We start from the raw sequence: 26,147 nt of genomic DNA, 5'->3' as shown, positions 1-26,147 counted from the left end.
TCATCGGTTCCTTTGATTGGCCATATATGATCTGAGTAATCTTGGATCACTGATCTTGACCCATATTACTCTAGAGGGTCGAACCCAAAAGTCTGCATCTCCGAAACGTATATCGCGATTTGCAAAATTTGTTTTACGAGGGAAGTTGCACTTGCTTGTAAAGGGCAATTTGTGATAAGACATTTGTTGGTCTTCCCATAGGTTAGGAGATTCTCGAACTATGTTTGCCAGGCGTGCATTTGGAAAGACATTATTCGCAAGTAGACGCACGTAGAAAACTTGGGTCTACTTGCGACTCCGTTTGGCCAGACCTTACGCGCACTTACACTGACTTACGATCACTTTGATCGAGATCAAATTTGCACGCAATTCGACGCAAGTATACAGTAAATGAACCAACATTAACTCTACCAACAGAACGAGTGACAACACATGGAGTAAAGAAGAATGGTCTGATAAGGCGAAGAAAGTCAAAGGAAAGGCATTGTGACAATGCAGTTAACCCAATAAATGTCAATTTCGTGGTTTAAGTCTACTTGTTTTATTTTGCGCGAGAACGGCAACAGATACGATGAGTCAACGAAAAGTCAAGAAAATGCGCTTTATTTTTTCTAACATGACGCAATTGCGGACATAAATGCTCATCTCCAAGTCCAGTGATTGAAATAACACCTCTTTGAATTTTCGGTCCCTCCTCATTTCTCGGAAACCAAGTGTATGCACAGTTGGAGAGAGATCGACATAATCAAAGCTGCACGTCTGACAAGCAGCCCAAGGGCAAATATTTTGACCTGGATATGCTCAAGCGGACGAACATAGCAATCACCTACACAATTTCTGGCGTTACTAGACTTCTTAGATTTCTTTGTACGGGTATAGAAGTGACGCGAATAAAAAAAAGCCGTGGTTCTTGCAACAGGAAAACGCGCGCATTTAAAAAACCCACTACACCCGCGAGACTGTTGTGGTTATTAGTCGCCGTGGGCAGCCACCCAATATCAACAAAAATCTGCTTATAAAAGTAATTTCTGGCCGTTTTGTCTGCACAAACAAGTAGCTCTGACGCAATTGGCGCCGACAAAGTTATTACGTCGGCGCGCTTCGAATCCATGTCATATGCACCTTAGAAATTCACACTTCGTAGGAAAGAGAAGCATAAATAAAGGCGCGCTTCCAACAAGCGACGCAAGGGCAAATATTTGACTTCTGATACGCTAAGATGGATAAATGTGTCGATTAGCTATACAGTTTCGCTCCTTCGCTTTCCCTGTGTTCGTCAAGAAGTGATGCTAATTAAAAAATGAAAACAACCAACAGGGAGTAGCGCGCGAGAAGGGACGCGTGCAACATTTAAAATGAACGGATTTTATTTGTCTAGGTCTACTCACGAAACAACCACATCCGACGACTGCACCCTCAAAACAGCTTTCAAGCCACAAAAGTCCTGCTCTACTGCAATAGTATAATTCATTTGTATTCACTTTGTACGCTCAAGGTCAAAAATTGCACACCATTAGTTATGAGGCTTAGAAAAAGGACCAATTGCTGTCAAAATGGAATTACCCTACACTTTCTAAACAGGATATAATGCGCCGTCGACAAGTCGGAAATGAGTATAGACTTCTGACACATTAGTCTGTTCAAAATCGATTCTCTCCTTTCTTCCTGCTCCGCCCACTAGACTTGAATTATTCCATTCAAGCGTACAGGGAAAGATTAGAGATTTGATGAGCCACGCACAAGAAAATAGAGCTTGCTGCTAAGACAAAAGGAGTTTTAAACGAGCAAACAACTCATAAGAAATCAAATTCAAACCAGCAAGAAACAAATGTGGCGCTAAAATATTCGTTCGCGTCGAAGAGACTGAAATTAACTGCGAGGAAATACATAAACAAACGCACAGCCAGCAGTCGTCCGAGAATGAAACGTGCGCGCGAGAGGGCGCGTGAATCTATTACAAGCACACCCACGACTAACACGCGCACGCCAGTGAGAAAAACAACGCAACCTTTCCATAGCACTGTAGCGAGAAAGAAATAAAGGTCATGTTTTGTGCCTAGAAAATTGTGCATACGTAATATTTCAAATAGAATTACTAACTTACGTTTATCATCTCGAAGATTTTAGAACTTGATGACGTCACGTAAAAACGATCTTAGGACGATCTGTTCAAAATCGGTTTTCTCCCTTCCTCCTGCTCCGCCCAAAGACCTAATTTGACAAACTTTTGTTTAGCGAAGCAGATTTCCAGAATAACATTGCTCACGCGAAAACAACTATTGATTCGCTATAAAAGACGGAAACATCTATCAAAACGATCTGAGGAAAAATGCCACCTTTTGATCCAGACGATCCTACAAACGACTTTTTTGAAGATGTGCATGTTGGAAGGCGATTTCCTCTGTGCTGTTCCAATGTCATGTTACAGTATGACTCAAGCACTGGAGGTTGGTGTTTATACCACAATTTCACTTTGCAGAAAGTTTTAAATTTATTTAGATTTGAGTTGAATTCTGTTAGATTTCACGGCCCTGACTGGACGAATTATCCGAAAAACGCCACCACGAACACAAACGAACACACCAACTAAATTAACAGTCAAAGCTAAGGGAGGATGCGAATTCCACATCACGCGAGATCCAGGAGGAGGTTTGTATGGACGATCACATTACCTATTATTAACTTTCCTTTCTGTTCGCACACGGCCGTGGATTTCTTTTCAAAGGGAGTCTCAACAACTACGACTTCGACGGCGAGTACCGCGTGAATTAAAACAGGAGTTGATATTTTAACAAAAAACTGCCGCATAATTTACAGTTATTCAATTTACCTGCCGCATGTAAAAGCCATCTTTCAAATGAATATCGAGTTACAGCATTTAATTCTAAACAGAAAAATTAAGTCTTGACCATGTGGTTGCCGTTCTCGCCGGCGTAACACAGAATTTGATCACTTCAAGTTGTTTTGCAGAGACGGCAAAGAAATGTACCAAGATAAATAACGCACGAGTACAGATACTGGTCTTCTCATGGAACGTTTTTAGCGACGCTCTTGTTGGCGTTACGCCTGTGGTTTGCTTAAACTCCCCCACGACGATGTCTTCTAGTCGACAATTTTCTTAATTCTCTTGGCTTGCTTGTTTGGCAGAGTGTTTCTATTGTATCGAGAATTGAGACGTAAAGTGAATCAAATCACTTCAACGTCAAAAAATACTTCTTTTTATTCTTCACAACAGGGTATCGGGTCGACGATTGTTGCACTTGGATAAAAGTTGAGAAAATGTACAAGATTTCAAAGTATTAAGGTAAGGAAGTGAAACACCTCACTCATCCAAATTGTACTTTACGAGATTTAAGAAAATGTCTGTAACTAGATGCATGTTTTTCTCTAAAATGGCTACAATTTGTCGATTTACCGATTATAATGTTCTCCTTTGTGATTTTGCTTGCAGAATATTATGGAAAGCTTGGATGTCTGCAAACTGCTCAAAGCATTGTATAGTGTTAAGTTTATAAAGAACACATTTTGAAAGGAGAAACGAGTGTATGTGTAATTTTTTTAAGGCGATTTATCATACGTCCTTCCCATGACCGAGTTTTACTCGCTAACAGACCTAAAACATACCATCTACTTGTGCGTAAAATGGCCCGTGTAAATGCTCGAGCAAGTTTCGCGCGCGCATATAGAAGCGCTCGGGTCAAACTGCGTTCGAACATTTGACAGGCGAGCCATCAGCTTTTACGCGCACAACTTTCGGCACCTCTGCGTAAGCATATGATCTGCTTTGCGCGAACTAGAACAAATTCCGGCAACAGCGACCAAAAAAGGGCAACGAATCAGCGAGGACTAGAGAGCTACCTTTCAAAACATGACGAAGTTGCGGACATAAATGCTCATCTCCATGTCCCGTGATCAAAATAACACCTCTTTGAATCTTCAGTCCCTCCTCTTTGCTTTGCGCGGAAACTAATTGTAGTTACAGTTGAAGAGAGATCACATAATTAGAACTGCAGGTTTGTAAAGCAGCCCGAGGGCAAATATTTTGACTTAAATATCCTTCACTGGATGAACATGGCAATCAGCTACACAATTTCTGCGTTACTAAGATTCTTAGATTTCTCTGTTCGCGTTCAAAAGTGACGCGAATAAAAAATAGCTCTGTACATGTAACAGGAAACGGCGCGAGACGAAAAAGACGCCCTACGCGCGCGAAATTGTTGCGGTTATTAGTCAACGTGGGTAACCACCCAATATCAACAAAAATCTGTTTACAAAAGATATTTCTGGGCGCTTTTGTCTGCGCAAACACGTCATTGGCGCCGATAAACCTAATAGGTGGGCGCGCTTGGAATCCACGTCATATGCAACTTAGAAATACCACTTACCGTACCGCGAGAGAAGTTTTAAAACTGAACATGGACGATCCGAAGAACAATTTTGTTGAAATGATCAAAATTTGGGAGCACCATTATAGTGTCAATCCTGTGGCAATCATAATTTATGACTCAACCGGAGGTAATGCTGCTGAATTCCTCTTGCTCGCGCACCTTTCCAGAATCATTCCAACAGGTAACATTTATTTGTACTTGTTACAGCAATTGAAGTCCAGTTAGGACGAAAGATTTCGGGAAATAGGGATCACTTCAAGCTCGTAACATCTGACGCAGAAATCGTTGAAATTCAGCGAAAGAGTAAAACAGGTAAAGACTTCTGAGTTATTTCACCAAATGATCAATTTTAACATGAAGTTAGCAAAGCTATGCTACAAGAAACATGTTTTCTTTTAAGGTTACGAGATCATCAAAGGAGGACACGTTCTCACAAAGAAACGAATATATTATGAGTGAGGTAAGAAATATAACATGCATTTATCGAGCGCACTTTAATTATCGATTCAACTGGATCAAAACCAGTGTCTCGCGTTTAAGAAAGCATCTTGTTTCCTAAAATGAAATCTTGATTTTATTACTAACCGAGAAACAGAAAAGGTCTTTCAACTCCAACCAACACAAGCGCACTGAAAATACAACCTACTCTTGAATACTGTTGTTCGAATTAGTCTGTAGAATTCAACTACAAAATAAAACAAACGAACATCTACGATGTTTGCATTCTGAGGTGCCCAGTTAGAGCCTTAGTAAAATGTCTTCTGCTGGTTTGTTAGGACGCATAATCAAAGAATAACATCAGCTCTCTATGAGTTATCTATTCAGTGAAACTAACAGATTTGCGCGCGTATCCAAGTTTGAGTAAGCTGAGCTTTGTTCCTGTTATGCAGTTATTTGTAAACGTCATGTTGTCAAAGGCTTGACGAAAGGTCAATTTCCTCGACAGCTTCGACACCACGTTGACGAGGTTGATCACGAAAGAAAGACACCTTTGCAAAAGGATTCAATGATGATGTGACTGATCGATAAATAAAATCAGTGAAATATCAACCTTGTGAAATTGTTTTGTGTGAAATGGCTCGTCATTTGGTGCGCCCGAAGTATAGTGTAATTCACAGCCTTTTGGACATGACAAGACTTAAGATGAAAACACGAATCTCGCGGGTGGTGAAAGATGTTATGTAATGTGCCAAGCGTCTAGAAACATCGATTGAAACCCACGAGGTGCTACTGATCCGAGTCTATTTTCCCTCTACCTCTAACCCTCCAATTTATAACCATATTCAATATGCGACAAGCAAAGCCAAAGGGCAAATACTTCAACTTTCTCAGGAAAAAAATATGCAGGACTACTAAGTTCGACAAATATTAGAAACAGGTTTAGAGCCATGCAACCGACGATGACGCAAAGCTTCGATTCTATTTGACAGGTTCAAAAGAAAGAAATCGCTAACGAGCGTTTGCACGCTACCGCGCGCATATGGGAGACGCATTTTCACGCGCACGCGTGTGAGAGAACGTGCTGGTTGACAGAGAGGACTAAAATTAGATTATTCTGGTGCTGCCGTCATTAAGGTATTAGCATAATTTGCGCGCATGATCGGTTTATCACTCGCCGATTCAAACACGTTGTTCTGAGCAAAGGTTGAGGGCAGTTTCAACTTAAAGATTACAACTTCAGTTTCGAATCAAACCCAATATGGCCCAGCCGGGAGATCCTGTAAATGATTTTATCGAATTCGTTCAAGTATGGGGAGGTGTCTTGAGCAACTATCTGGAAGCGGTCATAATGTACGACTTACGAAGGCGGAGTAAGTACATATGCTGCGTCTTATTTCGAAAGTCTGAGAAAGTTTCCAGCAAACACTTTCTCGAAAAATTGCAGGGTTTACGGTTCAAGTAGCATACAAGCTTTCCGAAAGAGAAGTGAATAGTGTGAAGCGCTTACAAATTATCACGAGTACCGAAGAAATGATAACGATTCGACGCCGACAAGGAGGTATTTCTTGAAATACACCGTGCCACGCTGATATTTTATTGTCACTGTTTGTAACCCACTTCTTTGCAAATACTGTCTACTTTTAAAGGAGAATATACCATGGAAGATGGAAGCGGAAAGGACGTCACCATGTCTAAAACTTTTTTTGCCAACTTATTAAAACCAAGGTAAGAGACTTCCATCTTGTTGTCAATGAACGCAACGTGATTATCGATCCACTGAATGACACTTTTATACGACGCCAAGGAACTACTGAATTCAGTGTAAGCAACACACGCACGATGAAACATTGCTACGATCAGTCCTAGCAACTCCGATGTCAGTTATTTGACATGTTACAATATTGTAACATTCACGAGCATCTTGTCGTTCGCTAGCTCAACATTTGTTGCCAGTTTATATTCATTTGTGAAAATCTAACCTGGCATAGTTTAAATCAAACTTCATTTTCTCAACGGCTTAGCGACTTGAGCAAGAATCAGGAATTACAGAGGATGCTTGCCGATCTAGGGTACCAACTGAATCTGTAAACTTCAAGTGTAGGCCAACCACCTAAGCTTCGCGCGTATATAGTTAAACTTTTAAAATACTTGCACTGCGGTAGAAACGAGACGGAACTGTATATATAATCAAACAGCCCAGTAAATGATAAATGCGCTTCCAACACAAGCATTCTAAGAAAAACATCTCGTTTAATTAAATGCCATGTCATGTCTCGAAATGCTCAGAACCACACGCGCGCGGTGCAGGAGATCCAAATTGGTTCTCTCCCTACCTTCGCTCCTCCCCTTCCTAAGGTGGACTGATTAACAAGCATTCTTTGTTGTTGAGTCAGATACCTCACGCTAGGAACAAGCCTCATGGAATTAAGTTTTTATAACAAGCCATTTTGCTCTTCAATGTTGGGAGATCTGTACTTAACACATTTGGCTATTTGCTTAAATGTGTACATTCTGTAAAGTTATCAAATCATAGAGCCGCTTTAAAACTGTCTAAACGACAATTTTGATTCCAAACTGCGATGCAAATAAACGAAGCGCGCATATCACGCAACATTGAGATCAGTCCACAAAGACTGGCTAAAAAAGATTCCAGAGTAAAATGTGGCGCTCACGAAGACTTTTGTCGTTTTATCCTGTTACACACGGCCACAGCTAGTAAAATTTATCAATCGAGTGAGCCATTCCATTTCTCATCGAAACTGACTGTAAAGATACTTCACAGAAATGCTGCGAAATGCTAACTGAACGAAACGAGGCAGTCTAAATTCGGACAAAAACTATCATGAGAACTTAACACTTAAACCAAAAGAGACAGTGAATCAGAATTTCACGATCTACGTACTACCTTCCGTTTCAAGTACAACAACAGGCCTAGTCGAAACAATTAGATGGAACAAGACCGAGCTTAGAGCGCAGATTATTAAGCCATACATCAGTTTACAAACAAATAAGAGGAAACGCACCTTCAATTGCGTCCATTTCTCCATAGCTCTTCTCTACTCAAACTGTATGTCCCAAACACAATATTTACGAACATTAAAATCTCTCTGAAACATTGTTTTTTCTACTGCGCAATAAACATCGCAGAACGACGGGAACTTTCCTTGCCTCTTAAATAGCCACAGAAAATTTAAAGTGTGACGTTTATACTTTTATGAGAAGCTATTGGTCGCGCACTTTTATTTTGTTGGGACGCACATTCCCCAAAGCACCTGGAGCGAAACGTCATTGGAGGAGGTCAGGCCATAATTTGACAGCTTGTCAATCAACGTCTTCATTCACGAACAATGATATGTCTTTCTTAGGCACTCGATTATTCTCGTGCTTGTGTGATCAATAAACAAAATTACACAATGGCGTTTCGATACAACACACTAGCTGCTAGGAAAGCTGAGCGCTTAGTCGTTACGAAGACTTTCCTTTCCATGGAAACGTAATGAATCGATCAATGGAAGGAATTCCAGAGGTTTCCTCGTACTTTTCTCCATAAAGCAAAATGGGCAATACATTCGTAAGAAGAAAGACAGAATCTACGAAACAGACATATCTACCTCACGTCTTTTGGAAGAATCGCGACAGAAAACGAATTCAAACGTATTTCATTTGTTTATTTGTGTCATACTTGGAATGTCTGAATGCTTTGATGTTATAGCGTTCCTTTTCTTTAGCAGTGCATAACAACGTGGTAAGACACAACAAGCACAAATAAACAATCCAGATCAAAAAAATAGTGACTCGACGTTCAGGTTCGAGGATAAAGCTCCTCAAGAACCATCTAAATTCAAACTATTTTAATATAATTAACATTACAATCATAACAACTTATCAAATATTACGTTAGATTCCCCAGTAAGACACTTGAAGCTTAAGTCCTGACCAGGCTCCTTGGACAAGACACCCTATCCTCTCCTCCCTGGTGTATAAATGGGAACTAGCAAATTTTGCCATTTGGCGTTTGATCTAACCATCTAACAGAATGCTAGAAATTGTACTAGTGTGCTGTTTACCAGCATCCATCTCAGAGGAAGAACTCATATTGCTAGAGGCTTTATGGTAAGAAAAAACATACTTTAAAACCACACACAACTTTAGCTCGTTTTGTGGGTAATTTGCCCCAAAGACTGTTGGCTTCATTCGATATTCTCCAACAAATTGGCGTAAGTTATACTTGTGAACGTATAGCCATTAAATTGGCTACATTCAATATATAAGGGTTGTTTTTCCCTGACATTAGGCTGACTAAAAGATGGCCACAGATCCATTTTGATCACTCGGTGATCGAGTCCTCTAGAACATCCTAATGAAACAGTACAACCCCGAGCAGCCATAACGATTGCGACTAAATCATGTCTGTCTACTTCATGTTCTCTAAAAGTTCAAAGCCAGCAGTTCAGCAAGGTAGATACGTCAAACTGTACAAACTCGACAAAGTTTGTCCTCTTGTAAAATGTCAAATAAACACCACACGAAAATATGGCGACAAAGATTCCATTAGAATATTCACACACTATCGTTTTATCCAAAGTTCAAAGCTAACGCTACCTTGTACAAGATAGTAAACAGTACGACCTGAAAAAACAGCTTTCAATAGCTTTCATTAGAATTTAATCCAGACTTGTTAAACCACCTTGTTCAGCATAATAAACAGAACCATAAGAAAGTATTCTTCGACAGCTTTCACATGAACGGTCACACAACGAAGTTTCGTCCACAGACTGAAAAGTTCGAACCACCTTGTACAGCATAATAAACAGTACCACGTGAAATTACTGCTGAACAGCTTTATTTTAATGGTCACACACTGGGGTTTCATCCAGATTCAAAAGATCGAGCCGCCATTTTACGGTACCACATGAAAGCGTAGTTCCAAAGCTTTCATGTGAATGGTCACACAACAGTGCTTTTTCTACATCATAAAAAGTTACAACCACCTTGTGTCGCATAATGAACAGTATCACAAGAAAGCACTACTCAATAGTTTTCATTTGAATAGTCACACAACGGAGTTTTATCCACAGAATGAAAAGTTCGAACCACCTTGTACAGCATAATAAAGAGTAACACAAGAAAGGACTGCTCAATAGCTTTCATTTGAATGGTCACACAATAGGATCAGGCAGTTTGAGCCGCATCGTATGACTCGAGGTTTTACGTCAAAACCGGGGAAAGGGTTAATAGGCCTCCAAGAGCATACAAAACAAACAGAAATCGTTCTTTTCTAGGGAAACAACCAGGGAAAAAACCCAACAACCCTGACAAAAGACAAAGAGTTTGTTATCGCTCTTCTTTGAAATGAAGAAGCAATATCTAGGGATTCCCCCATGAAAAGGAGCTGTCACGATTGGTTGAGTGAAGGCAAAACAGCAGTTAGCCAATAGCAGGGTTGTAATAGCCACAACTAAAACATAGATGGAAGTGCTTGCAGAAGTAAAATTCACCGCATATTTCTCCCGAAACGTAACGAACACACCGGTAAACAGAAAAAGGCGTCACAAGGTTGCTCAGTTGAAATAAGCAGTCAACCTTGGTGAGTTAGCTTTTTGAATTTGAAGAGAACATGGAGAATGCGACTGGTGACACAGAAGCGGAGTTTTCAGGGAGCAGTGATGGACCAAAATCGTCATCCTATCAACGGATCGTTATCGCCTGCCCTGACAATCACATCATCGCTGTCAAGCGATTCACGAGCGAAGGTGAGAAGCTGTATTCCTGGGATTATACGAAAACGTATGTCAAGGAGACAACACTTAAAAATTCGTTTTCTTTTCTTGCAGAAGTCAAAGTTAAAGAGGGGAGACTTGTTGCTATTGAAAACAAGAAGGGACGCTAGCAAGAGGTAAGCGTGAATCGATTCATTATTTGCAAGAGATGACAAATTAGAACAAACAGACAGCACAGCGTTATCAAATAAATAGTCAAAATTCTTGTCAGACCATGAATTCATTCCAACTTGAGATAGTTCCGACTGACCAGTTAAGTTAATTACTTTGTATCTGATTTGCTTAAAATAATATCTCAGTTAAATTGAAAACAAAACCGACAGGGAGAGATTTTGAGTGTATTTGTTAAAGAAGATGAGATGACAAAGTGAAAATAGCAAGAGGAAGATAAGAAAAACATATGTAAGTGAAAGTATAACAACAACGAAAAAAAGTAATGTAAGAAGGAATTTAAAATGTTGGAAACAGAGCGAAAAGCAACATTTGGTAGCTAATGGCATAAACAAAACGCCAGGTAACATGCAAAGCATCATTTTTTCAAGGCATGAGAGAGACCAACTTCCAGTTTCTCCTAACAATAACCGTACATCATCAACGAAAAAGGTGATGAGAATTAAGACACTCGTCAACGACATGATATTTTCTTGCTGTTTAACCAAACTCTTGACAACTGAATATTCAAAGAGATGCCTGACGATGGATAAAGAGATGCATGTACCCAAGTTAAGCACAGAGAAAAAGCGAAAAAAATTCCTTTATCAGATTTTGTACGCCACAAGTGTCATTACACAAGCAGACATTTAACATCGTCCTGAAATTGTTGGTCGGGAATACTTGCACTCCGCTTGTAAGTTTAAGATGTTGATACAGGGTTGTTAGAAGTTGAAGCTTGAAGTCTGTAATAATGAGTTAAAGGATTAGTAAAGATCTATTGTAGAGTACCATTCGTAGTGAACCAGAGCATCTGTTTTGCAAAAGAAATAGCGTCTTCCTCGTGCTTTTATCTAGCGCTTTGAACAGGATGAAAACATGGCATGAAAAAAATCACTATTTGTATGAAGTAAACAGAAAGCAAAAACTGATTACCCAACAGTAAGTTTGATTTCAGCAAAGGGTTTCGGTGAAGACATTTGATGGATATGATTTCCGTATTAGTCTGTAGTCACTCCTGAAGCCTTTTGAATATTTGTGTATAAGATGACCTAAATAAGGACTCTGACATACAGCTAGGCTTAGAAAGTGAACATAGAAGTCCCAAAGAAATAGTATATTCCACACGACGTTCGCGCCCTTTTCAATATGGCAGAAAATGCGAGCTGCCCCGTTTTGGTCTGTGTAGTTTAGTGATATTAACTTGTCCAGGAGTAATGATATCATTTCGGTTTTGTTTTGCAGAACTCATACCTAAAACAAAGTCAAAACATACCTTCTAGAGGCAACTAGTCCACTGAGCGTAATTAAGGCTCCTTTCTAGTTGAAGGAATTCGACTAAAGCGTGGAAAAGCGTTCTGCTGCAGGCAATAGTCAATACATTTGCTTCTCTGCTCAATATAGTTTATTCAACCAACAATGCTTTTATTGAATAGCAAGGCACATCCGATCATTCCAAACATTGCTTGCATGACACAAAAAGATAGGAAAATGTTGATGAAAAACGTAGGCAATTAGCGGCTAAACTCAGAGAAAACCCGGTGCCGGCTGTAGCAATAAATTTAAAGCTGTTCTTGCATTCAGTTCCCTGTTTTGGGCAATTCTAAACTGCAAGCTTAAACATGTCACGAAATACAATGCATTCATTTACTGCCCAATTCTCCATTACTACAGGAACAATGCTGATTTCTGAGCAAATTGGAAATCACGTTTTGAGAAAAACATACCAATTCATGATTCCTGTCAATTACGAAGAAATTACGTGTATTTCAATGTAATTTGTCTACATCTCGCCCAGTGTTATCCACAGGCGTTTCCATCTAGCTTCCATGTGTTTCCTTTGTGTTTTTCTAGTGTTTTTAAATCCAAAAAAGCGTCAAAGTAGCCCATCACACCATTAGACGCAGGATCAAAATTCTCTTTTGAGATTCCCACACATTTCCTAAGTTCATCTTGGAGAAGTTTTCCTCAGATCAACCAGCCTTATATTTAAAAATGACCTGCGACTACCTTTCGTTTACATTGTGTTTCAAATAGCGTTGGAAAAGAGCAGTTAGAGATTTAAACTCAGCGCTGGAAATGTGAGATACGTTAGCTCTTGCAGTAACTGTATGAAAATATAAATTCTCCTCAGCGGCTTCCATTATGTCTCTGGTATTGGTAATGAGAATTTGGTGTTGAATCAAGACAACACCCAGGGATCTCTCCCATAAAAATTAGGGAACATTCAACAAATAAAACATGCAGCTTGTCTTTTGCCTCGGGGCGGGAATTTTGAATTTTAAGTGCGCATTCATTTGGCGCGACATCAGGAGACGAAAACTTACGGGGTCTCGGACAATTACCCTACTATCGTGCAAATCTGCTTTTCTCGGAGGATCCGATCGTACACCAAGAGTAGAGTTCCGAACGGTTTTCGAACATATCTCGGTTCAAGACCTTGCAGCACATGACTGCGTATTGAGATTCAAAATGGTCAAAGTACAACAGGCAAGATTGGCTTTTATTCATCCTCTAATTTGATATGAGGGCCCCTGTGGACAATATCCCCTAGCCGATGACTCTATTAAATCTCATTACCTGTTTGCTTGAAAATGTATTAGGATTGTAAGAAGAAATTAGGTATTGATTTTTACTTCAAAAGAAAACATGCTCGACTTTTTGTCTTTATTGTCCAGTAAGCTGAAAGGTTTTTACCTTGAGTATATAGAAGTGCATTTAGATATCAACCAGATAATTTCCAATTTTTTTTCTTCAGTACAGACCTACAAAAAGTATCTATTTTCTCTTACAATTCACCACTTTCACCAAGATTTGTTTTTTTGTGAGTCTGCTGTATAGGGCAATTAGGTGGCAATCAAGTATGACATTTCATGCAGCACGACATGAAGACAATTATTCCTAAACGTGCATTAGTATTGGATTATAAGCAGATATTTATCAAGAGAATTATATACACAGTTTAAAAGCAATCGAGCTCTCGAGCAATTCATGACACAGACAGAATTGCACTCCATTCTTTTCAAATAGACACATAGTAAGAGATTTCAGAAGGGTAGAGATAGCCTTAAGAAAGCAACAGTGATATAAGTGAGTGAGTGAGTGAGTGAGTGAGTGAGTGAGTGAGTGAGTGAGTGAGTGAGTGAGTGAGTGAGTGAGTGAGTAAAGACTATATTTAAAGAGGGTAGCACTAAAATAGTATAAAATACTAACAAACCAGTGGCTCTCTAAAAATTATGTACAATACGGATGGTAAAACTATGGCATAACTATGAAATAATATAACGAATAAAATACAACAGATAAGAGATAAAATCAATTAAAAGTACAAAAAGTATAACTAAATCACAGAATAAAATGATTTAAAAGCTGTAAGATGAAAGTTGTAAGATGAAAGTAGAAAATGTCAAACAGAAAGCTGAAAAGAAAGAAGTAGCCTTACTGCTTGCAACTGCAAAGAATATTTTGAGCAAAGCCATGCAAACTGTGGCTGAGTAAACATTTTACTACAGACAAGTGAAGGAAGGTAAACTAAGACCATGACAGGGATTTCAAAACTTTTAAAGATCCTCGCAATCATAACACACTAATAGCATGACTTCCCATGAAATCAGACACTTGCTTTGTGCATGATAATGCTTGCAGTAGAACAGCATGTAAAATGATCAGCAGGCTTTCTCGCCAATCTGAGTATGACCATTAAACACCATTAAGATTTAGAAATTGTTTCCTACGGGGTTGTGGAGGCACAGTGACCTCATGGTTAGTACGCTTGTGCATGATAATGTTTGTAGTAGAACAGCAAGCAAGCAAGCAAGATTTAGAAACTGCCTCATACGGGGTTGTGGAGGGGCACTGGCCTCATGGTTAGTACGCTTGTCTCCAGCTTGAGCATCAAGGTGTGAGCCTTGGTTGGGGACATTGTGTTGTGTTCTTTGGCAAGTCACTTTACTCTCACAGTGCTTCTCGTCACCCATGGGTACAGATAGGTACCAGTAAATTTAATGCTGGGGGATAACCCTGCGATGAACTAGCATCCCATCCAGGAGAGAGTAGAAATACTCCTAGTCACTTCATGCTACAGAATAAGCTCTGACCTGATGGGCCACATGGCTCGTATGCAGACTTTACCTACCTACCCTAAAGGGTTAACATTTTCAATGGAGACGCACTGGCATAATCATTAAGTGCATAAGACTCCACTTAGAGAAGTTTGCAGGGTTGTCAAAAGCAGCCATTGCTGATGAAAATTACCATTGTCATTGTCTCAGCCAGCTATTCTGCTGTGAAATTCATCTCGTTCATTTGCAGAGATGGCACCAACCCCGACACTAATACGGATTACTTCAAAACATTTTGACAACCCAGGTTCTGGAGTTCTGAAGCCCTGGTCAGGGTCTTTGTGTTGTCTTTTCAGCAAGACATGTAACAAATAGTCTACCCTGTGACTTTTTCAAGCACCAAGGTATAGGAATAAATACAAAGAAATTGTTGGGGTTGGGGGGGTGGGGGGTGGCCAAGATTGGCTATGATGGACTAGCATCTCCTCTGCGGGTGAGGGGAGTGGGGAGTGGTGGAATGTAAAGCACTGTCACTGATTAATGATCATTTAAAGATCTGTAATGTTTAGGCTTAATTTCTTTAACTTGACAAAAATTACTATGATATGGCACTAGAATTAAGCACAGGTACATTTTTGATAGCAGACAACCACAGGCTTGATTCCAAGTGTCTTTAGATTTAATAATTCAGTGCTAAATAACTTTAAATGACACTTAGTGTGTAACAACTAAGGTTATTTGACTTATATGTAGTATACACATGTCCTCTTCTACTGATAATTTAACTCATTTTTATCAAACATACAGCAAAAGTAATGCCATCACCTGGAAAAATATCTAAAGAAAACTTTAAATAGGCTAAAATACAGCTACAATTTAAGGCTAATTAATGTAAATACAGTACTCTACAAATCTAGAACATTTTAAATTGATTATTGATGGCAATTTAATTTTAAACATCAAGGTAGGACAGGCATCAAATGGATACTTTCTATACATTGTCTGCTTTCATTTTGGCACCCGATATGATGATAAAAGTAAAATTAATATTTATTACAATATTCTCAGTTCTCACCTTGACTTCAGAGTTTTCAACAGATCTCCCTCCTCCAAATTAACCAATATTTCTAAAATTTAACTTAACAAGACAAACAATGTTATAAATTTGAACTAAATCTATAAGGAAATCCACAACTGACTTTTTTATTAAATTATTATTGAAATAACTCAGTAAACTTATATTTCTTGTTTCTCAGTCATTCCATTTTAAAGCTACAGCAGTTCCATACCTAGAGACATAGAATGCACTTATATAAACTTAATGCTGGGCTATGTACCACTGTGAAGAGTATGGTTTTCAGGCAGTTTAGTCTGGGACAGGGTGTAGAAAATCAGACAGTTTTGATCCAGAATAGGGTATAATTTATCAGAAAAGTGGCCATTGTATAAACAATTTAGTCTAGAACTGGTTCATTATACCCGGTTCATTACATCCGGTTCTATTAATAATAGAAATTAAAACTTGGAAGTGACTTTGTAAGATATTGGTTTAGTTAGCATATGCTGGACTATGACTGTAATTCGGTTTCTGCATAGAAAATAGTCATTCTGGGATAGGGTAGGGGTTTTTGGTGCCTAGTCTAGAATAGTATTCCAGATTCAAGTTAATCATGTCTAGCATAGCAGGGGTTTCATCTAAAGGGCCGGGCGCCATGCAAATTGAACAGCTTTGAGGACAGTTTACCCAGCTGGTTTAACCATCTAGTGGGAAGTTTTTCTTACAAAGACGTTCAGTTCTAATAGTTTTGCACGCCTGTGAAAACCAGTTGCCTTTCTGCTGAAATCGTTAATGAAACCCCTAGTATAGGGTAAGGGTTTCAGTGTCCCAATGGCACAACCCTACCCTGGAATGATTTACAGAGTACCTCCCCCCCGCCAGGCATTTAAGGTGGTGTTAATTTACATGAAACATCAGGTATGCATTTTATAATGATGCAGTGGTATCCAATGAGTTCATCTAGGATTATTTAACAGATTTTCATTTCGGTAAAGGCAAAATGATAACGCCATGAATGTGTTACTACTCATTTCAATGTAAAGTCAGCGACCAGACCCTGGGGAGGACTCCTATATGAAAAGATTGGGAATGCTTGTCAGAAAATTTGAATTAAACCCCTAAAGGAGACCAATCTGGGTTTGGTTTGAGCATTATTTGATCCCTAAAAGATACCAGTTAAAACGGAATTTGTAGTTCCAGAAAATATCCATACCTTCCTCTCGGAAGGGACTTTTTTTAAGACCCCCACCCAATGGAAATTCCAAGTAAGCTTCATACTTCTTTAAATGTTTTGGTCTTACAGACCCCCCTTCCCACTCCCCAGGAAATTTCAATTTATTCTCTATGGGAAGTAGGGATATTTTCTGGAACTGCACAATAGGCTATTACCGGCCGTTGTTTGAGAAAGGAGCCTGTGCTAGTAGACTGGACTTGAGAGACTGGTCTATGAGCCCAAAATCAGACATATGAGCAGCTTATTATTACTTACCTTGATAGCTAAAAATAGTGGCGTTTTGTCATGAACACCTTAGTGAGATTGGAATCCTTGATTTATACCCTAAAGCAAGACGACAAGCCTGCCCGACCTTTTCATAAGGGAGTCCCCCCTCGCATGAGGACCAGACATGTGCTTTGAACCACTTTGTCTCAGAATGAAACTTGTATGTGCATGAAAACAGATTCATGAAGGAGGTGCAAAACAAAATATTGCTACAAATAACAGAATGAAACTGGTACCAATATGAAATCTGATTACACCCCATAATAGTACCCTAGAAGCCAAAGAGATTTTTCTTTTGTGCCGTGGGATTGATATTGACCAGAGGCCAACACTACGACCCCAAAAGCTGCACGACAATTTACAATCAATTAAGTCCTGGCTGAAATCGGAAATCGAGCAAGAAAAGCAGTCAGTGTAAAACACAGACTGCAGACTGCACGCCAGGGTAAAAGGCAGACTGCAGACCATAGACTTTTTAACTAAATTGTGTTACCATTTTCATCACTGAGAGCTAACCGTAAGCAGGCCAACCAGAGCATTGTTTAGGCTATCCCTAGTGGTATTCAGTCTAATGGGAGTGCAGACCTTCACTGTGGTTAGCCTGAATAACCCTGTTTACGGTTAGCACTTGATACTGGAAATAATCCAATAAATACTTAAAAGGTCCGTAGTCTGCTGTCTCCATTTTACCCCTAAGTCTGCATTTTACCCCCGGTCTGCAGTCTGCAGTCCGCATGCAGTCTGCGTTTTACACTGACCAGCAAGAAAAGCCTCTGGCATCCAGGCTATTACAAGGGGGAGACCACTTCAAACCATGAGATAATAGTCACTGGGGTAGGCTCAATAATATTTTATTACCAGTTTGTAAAGGTCATTTTGCTGAATTCCGATCATGAAATCATTTGATAGGAACAGGCAAGTGACCAATCAAATGACCAGCTAGCGAGAGTCTAGGCATGCTTTCCATTATGCCAAAGATTACAGAAATTTTGGTCGGAAATCAAATGGAAAGGTCCGTTTCAATTCCTTCCAACCGGAATATTCCAACCAAGATTTTCTGTTCCATTTTGACAAATCAGTTCATTGCTCTACGTCTCTTCTCTTATGTAGGGAATTCAGAAAAGGAAAAAAAGGGTAACAGCCATTCCTCTTGGATGGCCCGGTTTGATCGGAAAATGTTGTTCCATTTTCCTCGGGCATTCCCACTGGACTCTGACCACTCGCTCTCGCATAATGAAACGCCCTGGATTTCTTGGTCTCCATCAAATTCTCATAACCACCCCAAATAAGAATTGTATTAAACCAGTAAAGACAACTGGTATTTTCATCTTTACGATTGAGTGCTCTGTGAAACATAAGAGATATTCTAGTGATAACAAAAAAATCTTTGTTCAGTTTTGTGTCTGCAATTGTATTAACCCAATCATTTGTCTTTCATCGTCAGGGCTTTTTCATTAAAGCGCCACGTGGGGATTTCAGTAATTTACTACGATGGACAAAGCAAATGAAGAAAGCGAGAAAAAGCTCACCAGTTTGAATGAAGCGGACAAGTTTCTGTAGTATGTTTTTGTAGATTTTGTTTGTATAATAGAGTGTAAATTGCACCAATATTAAAAAGACATTGCTTAGCTTCATGTTGTGAAATTAAGCTTATCGTAAATCGTATTGAGTTTGTTGTCCTAAACGCGTCAAGAGTATTTGTGTAGTTTGTGCATCATGCCTTGTAGATTTGCTTAGCTTGCTATCAACATCTTTAACAGATAATACTTCGCCCTGATAATGTAGAACAAGAACGTTTGAAATCCATACCCTTTTAGCTCACCTGGTGCAGTTGATCCCTCTACATCGCTCTGTTGCGCGATCGACGCTATTGCCAAGGCGCTTCCTTTGTCCGGGCGATCAGGTGCGCCCTGGGGCGACTCGTCCTCAGACCCCCAGACAATCGCAACAAAACTGTGCGCTCAACTGACGTGACTGTAAAATATCAACCGTGAATGCCCATACTTTTTTCCTTGCTTCGGCCACTTGTAAGTGATTGCACAGGGTTGACCGAGTATTTTACTCGTGTTTTCATCATCAGGAATCTCCGCAGGGTATCAACCCTGCATAGTCTCCCTTTGTCGTCACGCAACGCTTCAACCCCTGTGGAAAGTTACTAGCGTCAGTGGAAGCGTTGTGTGACCAACTATGTAACAGCTGCGAAGGAGTCTAGCTAAGGGTGCGTTCCCTTGGGGTAATCTGGATCAGGATCAATCATCTTTGATCACTCGAATCATGGTGCATCAAAGGAGCCGATGAATTCGAGACCAGAATGGATTTATCGGTTTCTTTGATTGGCCATATATGATCTGAGTAATGTTGGATCACTGATCTTGACCCATATTACTCTAGAGGGTCGAACCCAAAAGTCTGCATCTCCGAAACGTATATCGCGATTTGCAAAATTTGTTTTACGAGGGAAGTTGCAATTGCTTGTAAAGTGTAATTTGTGATAAGACATTTGTTGGTCTTCCCATAGGTCAGGAGATTCTCGGATTAACTATGTTTGCCAGGCGTGCGTTTGGAAAGACACTATTCGCAAGTAGACGCAGGTAGAAAACTTGGGTCTACTTGCGACTCCGTTTGGCCAGAACTCACGCGCACTTACGCTGACTTGCGATCACTTTGGTCGAGATCAAATTTGCACGTAATTCGACAAAAGTATACCGTAAATGAACCAACATTAACTCTACCAACAGAACGAGTGACAACGGATGGAGTACAGAAAAATGGTCTGATAAGGCGAAGACAGTCGAAGAAAAGGCATTTTAACAGTGTAGTTACCCCAATAAATGTCAATTTCGTGCTTTAAGTCTACTTCTTTTGTTTTGCGCGCGAATGGCAACAGATACGATGAGTCAGCGAAAAGTCAAGAAAATACGCTTTATTTTTTCTAACATGACGCAATTGCGGACATAAATGCTCATCTCCATGTCCAGTGATTGAAATAACACCTCTTTGAATTTTCGGTCCCTGCTCATTTCTCGGAAACCAAGTGTATTCACAGTTGAAAAGAGATCAACATAATCAAACCTGCACGTCTGACAAGCAGCCCAAGGGCAAATATTTTGATCTCGATATGCTCAAGCGGATGAACATAGCAATCACCTACACAATTTCTGGCGTTACTAAGCTTCTTAGATTTCTTTGTACGGGTATAGAAGTGACGCGAATCAAAACAGCCGCGGTTCTTGCAACAGGAAAACGCGCACATTTAAGAAAACGCACTACACCCGCGAGACTGTTGCGGTTATTAGTCGACGTAAGGAGGCACCCAATATCAACAAAAATCTGTTTATAAAAGTAATTTCTGGCCGTTTTTGCCTGCAAAAACAAGTAGCTCTGACGCAATTGGCGCCGACAAAGTTAATACGTGGGCGCGCTTCGAATCCATGTCATGCACCTTAAAGATTCACACTTCGTAAGAAAGATAGGCATAAATAAAGGCGCGGTTCCAACAAGCGACTCAAGGGCAAATATTTGACTTCTGATACGCTAAGGTGGATAACTGTGTCGCTTAGCTATACAGTTTCGCTTCTTTGCTTTCCCTGTGTTCGTCAAGAAGTGATGCTAGTTAAAAAATGAAAACAACCAACAGGAACAAGCGCGCGCGAGAAGGGACGCGTGCAATATTTAAAATGAAACGGATTTTATTTGTGTAGGTCTACTCACAAAACAACCACATCCGACGACTGCACCCTCAAAACAGCTTTCAAGCCACAACAATCCTGCTCTACTGCAATAGTCTAATTTATTTGTATTCACTTTGTACGCTCAAGGTCAAAAATTGCACACAATTAGTTACGAGGCTTAGAAAAAGGACCAATTGCTGTCAAAATGGAATTACCCTACACTTTCTAAACAGGATATAATGCGCCGTCGACAAGTCGTAAATGAGTATAGACTTCTGACACATTAGTCTGTTCAAAGTCGGTTCTCTCCATTCTTTCTGTTCCGCCCACTAGACTTGAATTATTCCATTCAAGCGTACAGGGAAAGATCAGAGATTTGATGAGCCACGCAAAAGAAAATAGAGCTTGCTGCTAAGACAAAAAGGAGTTTTAAACTAGCAAACAACTCATAAGAAATCAAATTCAAACCAGGAAGAAACAAATGTGGCGCTAAAATATTCGTTCGCGTCGAAGAGACTGAAATTAATTGCGAGGAAATACATAAACAAACGCACAGCCAGCAGTCGCACGAGAATGAAACGTGCGCGCGAGAGGGCGCGTGAATCTATTACAAGCACACCCTCGACTAACACGCGCACGCCAGTGAGAAAAACAACGCAACCTTTCCATAGCACTGTAGCGAGAAAGAAATAAAGGTCATGTTTTGTGCCTAGAAAATTGTGCATACGTAATATTCCGAACAGAATTACTGGCTTACGTTTATAATCTCGAAGATTTTAGAACTTGATGACTTCATGTGAAAACGATCTTAGGACGATCTGTTCAAAATCGGTTTTCTCCCTTCCTCCTGCTCCGCCCACTGAGCTAAAAGATACAACCCATGGGGTCGGTGTCCTAAAGACCTAATTTGAATAAACTTTTGTTTAGCGAAGCAGATTTCAGAATAACATTGCTCACGCGAAGACAACTATTGATTCGCTATAAAAGACGGAAACATCTATCAAAACGATCTGACGAAAAATGCCACCTTTTGATCCAGACGATCCTACAAACGACTTTTTTGAAGATGTGCATGTTGGAAGGCGATTTCCTCTGTGCTGTTCCAATGTCATGTTACAGACTCAAGCACTGGAGGTTGGTGTTTATACCACAATTTCGCTTTGTAGAAAGTTTTAAATTTATTTAGATTTGAGTTGAATTCTGTTAGATTTCACGGCCCTGACTGGACGAATTATCCGAAAAACGCCACCACGAACACAAACGAACACACCAACTAAATTAACAGTCAAAGCTAAGGGAGGATATGAATTCCACATCACGCGAGATCCAGGAGGAGGTTTGTATGGATGATCACATTACCTATTATTAACTTTCCTTTCTGTTCGCACACGGCCATGGATTTCTTTTCAAAGGGAGCTTCAACAACTACGACTGCGACGGCGAGTACCGCGTGAATTAAAACAGGAGTTGATATTTTAACAAACAATTTCCGCATCATTTACAGTTATTCAATTTACCTGCCGCATGTAAAGCCATCTTTCAAATGAATATCGACTTACAGCATTTAATTCTAAACAGAAAAATTAAGTCTTGACCATGTGGTTGCCGTTCTCGCCGGCGTAACACAGATTTGATCACTTCAAGTTGTTTTTCAGAGACGGCAAAGAAATGTACCGAGATAAATAACGCACGAGTACAGATACTGGTCTTCTCATGGAACGTTTTTAGCGACGCTCTTGTTGGCGTTACGCCTGTGGTTTGCTTAAACTCCTCCACGACAATGTCTTCTAGTCGACAATTTTCTTAATTCTCTTGGCTTGCTTGTTTGGCAGAGTGTTTCTATTGTATCGAGAATTGAGTCGTAAAGTGAATCAAATCACTTCAACGTCAAAATATACTTCTTTTTATTTTTCACAACAGGATATCGGGTCGACGATTGTTGCACTTGGATAAAAGTTGAGAAAATGGACAAGATTCCAAAGTATTAAGGTAAGGAAGTGAAACACCTCACTCATCCAAATTGTACTTTACGAGATTTAAGAGAAAGTCTGTAACTAGATGCATGTTTTTCTCTAAAATGGCTACAATTTGTCGATTTATCGATTATAATGTTCTCCTTTGTGATTTTGCTTGCAGATTATTATGGAAAGCTTGGATGTCTGCAAACTGCTCAAAGCATTCTACAGTGTTAAGTTTATAAAGAACACATTTTGAAAGGAGAAACGAGTGTATGTGTAATTTTTTAAAGCGATTTATCATGCGTCCTTCCCATGACCGAGTTTTACTGGCTAACAGACCTAAAATATACCATCTACTTGTGCGTAAAATGGCCCGTGTAAATGCTCGAGCAAGTTTCGCGCGCGCATATAGAAGCGCTCGGGTCAAACTGCGTTCGAACATTTGACAGGCGAGCCATCAGCTTTTACGCGCACAACTTTCGGCACCTCTGCATTAGCTTTTAGCTTTGCGCGAACTACAACACATTCCGGCGACAGCGACCAAAAAAGGGGCAACGAATCAGCGAGGACTAGAGAGCTATCTTTCAAAACATGACGAAGTTGCGGACATAAATGCTCATCTCCATGTCCAGTGATCAAAATAACACCTCTTTGAATCTTCAGTCCCTCCTCTTTGCTTTGCACGGAAACTAATTGTAGTTACAGTTGGAGAGAGATCACATAATTAGAGCTGCAGGTCTGTAAAGCAGCCCGAGGGCAAATATTTTGACTTAACTATCCTTCACTGGATGAACATGGCAATCAGCTACACAATTTCTGCGTTACTAAGATTCTTAGATTTCTTTGTTCGCGTTCAAAAGTGACGGGAATAAAAATAGCTCTGTCCATGTAACAGGAAACGGGACGAGACGAAAAAGACGCCCTACGCGCGCGAAATTGTTGCGGTTATTAGTCGACGTGGGTAACCACCCAATATCAACAAAAATCTGTTTACAAAAGATATTTCTGGGCGCTTTTGTCTGCGCAAACACGTCATTGGCGCCGATAAACCTAATAGGTGGGAGCGCTTGGAATCCACGTCATATGCAACTTAGAAATACCACTTATCCATATCGCGAGAGAAGTCTTAGAACTGAACATGGACGATCCGCAGAACAATTTTGTTGAAATGATCAGAATTTGGGAGCACCATCTTAGTGTCCATCCTGTGGCAATCATAATTTATGACTCAACCGGAGGTAATGCTGCTGAATTCCTCTTGTTCGCGCACCTTTCCAGAATCATTCCAACAGGCAACATTTATTTGTACTTGTTACAGCAATTGAAGTCCAGTTAGGACGAAAGATTTCGGGAAATAGGGATCAATTCAAGGTCGTAACATCTGACGCGGCAATCGTCGAAATTCAGCGAAAGTGTAAAACAGGTAAAGACTTCTTAGTTGATTCACCAAATGATCAATTTTAACATGAAGTTAGCAAAGCTATGCTACAAGAAACATGTTTTCTTTTAAGGTTACGAGATTATCAAAGGAGGACACGTTCTCACAAAGAAAAGAATATATTATGAGTGAGGTAAGAAATATAACATGCATTTATCGAGTGCACTTTAATTATCGATTCAACTGGATCAAAACCAGTGTCCCGTGTTTAAGAAAGCATCTTGTTTCCTAAAATGAAATCTTGATTTTATTACTAACCGAGAAACAGAAAAGGTCTTTCAACTCCAACCACACAAGCGCACTGAAAATACAACCTACTCTTGAATACTGTTGTTCGAATTAGTCTGTAGAATTCAACTACAAAATAAAACATAAGAACATCTACGATGTTTGAATTCTGAGGTGCCCAGTTACAGCCTTAGTAAAATGTCTTCCGCTGGTTTGTTAGGACGCATAATCAAAGAATAACATCAGCTCTTTATTAGTTATCTATCCAGTGAAACTAACAGATTTGCGCGCGTATCCAAGTTTGAGTAAGCTGAGCTTTGTTCCTGCTGAGCAGTCATTTGTGAACGTCATGTTGTCAAAGGCTTGACAAAAGTTCAATTTCCTCGACAGCTTCGACACCACGTCGACGAGGTTGACCACGAAAGGAAGACACCTTTGCAAAAGGATTCAATGATGATGTGACTGATCGATAAATAAAATTAGTGAAATATCAACTTTTTGAAATTGTTTTGTGTGAATGACTCGTCAATTGGTGCGCGCAAAGTATAGTGTAATTCACAGCCTTTTGGACATGACAAGACTTAAAATGAAACACGAATCTCGTGTGGTGAAAGATGTTATGCAATGTGCCAAGCGTCTAGAAACATCGATTGAAACCCACGAGGTGCTAGTGATCCGAATCTATTTTTCATCTACCTCTACCCTCCCATTTATAATTGCACTAACCATCTTCAATATGCGACAAGCAAAGCCAAAGGGCAAATACTTCAACTTTTTGAGAAAAAAGTATACAGGACTGCTAAGTTCGACAAACCATGCAACCGACGATGACGCAAAGCTTCGATTCTATTTGACAGGTTCAAAAGAAAGAAATCACTAACAAGCGTTTGCACGCAACCGCGCGCGTATGGGGGACGCGTTTTCACGCGCACGCGTGTGAGAGAACGTGCTGGTTGACAGAGAGGACTAAAATTAGATTATTCTGGTGCTGCCGTCATTAAGGTATTAGCATAATTTGCGCGCGTGGTCGGTATATCACTCGCCGATTAAAGCACGTTGTTCTGAGCAAGAGTGAGGGCAGTTTCAACTTAAAGAGTGCAATTACAGTTTCGAATCAAACCCAATATGGCCCAGGCGAGAGATCCTTCGAATAATTTCGTTGAATTTGTTCAAGTATGGGGAGGTATCCTCAACGAATATCTGGAAGGAGTCGTAATGTACGATTCGAGAAACGGGAGTAAGTACATTCTGCTTCATCTTTCCAACGGTTTCAAGGCAGTTTTTTTAACAAACACTGTCTGATACCATCGTAGGGTTTACGGCTCAAGTAGGGTTCATGATTGAACAAGGAACAAAGAATGGCAACAAGACTTTTAAGATCATCTCGACTAAAGGACAAATAAACACGATTCAACGACAACCAGGTATTTAATGAAATGTACACTGCCACGCCGTTATTGTCTTGCTACTATTT

General features: G+C 39.9%; 2 protein-coding genes and 1 long non-coding RNA gene across 6 annotated transcripts in view; 2 read left to right on the top strand and 1 right to left on the bottom strand.

The window, feature by feature from the left end:
- The first annotated feature begins 2,231 nt into the window (after nucleotides 1–2,231).
- LOC145492088 (uncharacterized) overlaps nucleotides 2,232–26,147 on the top strand; it is a 25,421-nt gene continuing 1,505 nt past the window's right edge. The window contains exons 1-7 of one of the 4 annotated variants that reach the window (XM_081471422.1): nucleotides 2,454–2,649; nucleotides 3,236–3,304; nucleotides 3,452–4,700; nucleotides 4,789–4,848; nucleotides 5,335–6,199; nucleotides 6,274–6,387; nucleotides 6,476–7,854. In XM_081471422.1, the coding sequence (XP_081327548.1) occupies nucleotides 6,088–6,199; nucleotides 6,274–6,387; nucleotides 6,476–6,558 (309 nt within the window). In that variant the 5' untranslated portion in view covers nucleotides 2,454–2,649; nucleotides 3,236–3,304; nucleotides 3,452–4,700; nucleotides 4,789–4,848; nucleotides 5,335–6,087 and the 3' untranslated portion in view covers nucleotides 6,559–7,854. The other 3 variants (XM_081471421.1, XM_081471420.1, XM_081471419.1) reach the window with 3 other exon arrangements.
- LOC145492100 (uncharacterized) overlaps nucleotides 15,895–26,147 on the bottom strand; it is a 23,792-nt gene continuing 13,539 nt past the window's right edge. Inside the window, exon 3 of the long non-coding RNA XR_014049944.1 lies at nucleotides 15,895–15,958. This is a non-coding gene — a long non-coding RNA (uncharacterized LOC145492100). The remainder of the gene's footprint in view (nucleotides 15,959–26,147) is intronic.
- LOC145492090 (uncharacterized) overlaps nucleotides 19,517–26,147 on the top strand; it is an 8,136-nt gene continuing 1,505 nt past the window's right edge. Inside the window, exons 1-8 of the mRNA XM_081471423.1 lie at nucleotides 19,517–22,187; nucleotides 22,257–22,385; nucleotides 22,970–23,038; nucleotides 23,186–24,245; nucleotides 24,326–24,430; nucleotides 24,519–24,578; nucleotides 25,064–25,910; nucleotides 25,987–26,097. Of these exons, the coding sequence (XP_081327549.1) occupies nucleotides 22,070–22,187; nucleotides 22,257–22,385; nucleotides 22,970–23,037 (315 nt within the window). The 5' untranslated portion in view covers nucleotides 19,517–22,069 and the 3' untranslated portion in view covers nucleotide 23,038; nucleotides 23,186–24,245; nucleotides 24,326–24,430; ... (1 more) ...; nucleotides 25,064–25,910; nucleotides 25,987–26,097. The remainder of the gene's footprint in view (nucleotides 22,188–22,256; nucleotides 22,386–22,969; nucleotides 23,039–23,185; nucleotides 24,246–24,325; nucleotides 24,431–24,518; nucleotides 24,579–25,063; nucleotides 25,911–25,986; nucleotides 26,098–26,147) is intronic.

Source organism: Orbicella franksi, chromosome 7, assembly GCF_964199315.1.
Source record: "Orbicella franksi chromosome 7, jaOrbFran1.1, whole genome shotgun sequence".
NCBI classification, from domain to species: domain Eukaryota; kingdom Metazoa; phylum Cnidaria; class Anthozoa; order Scleractinia; family Merulinidae; genus Orbicella; species Orbicella franksi.
This window is presented reverse-complemented; position numbering and strand designations above follow the sequence as displayed.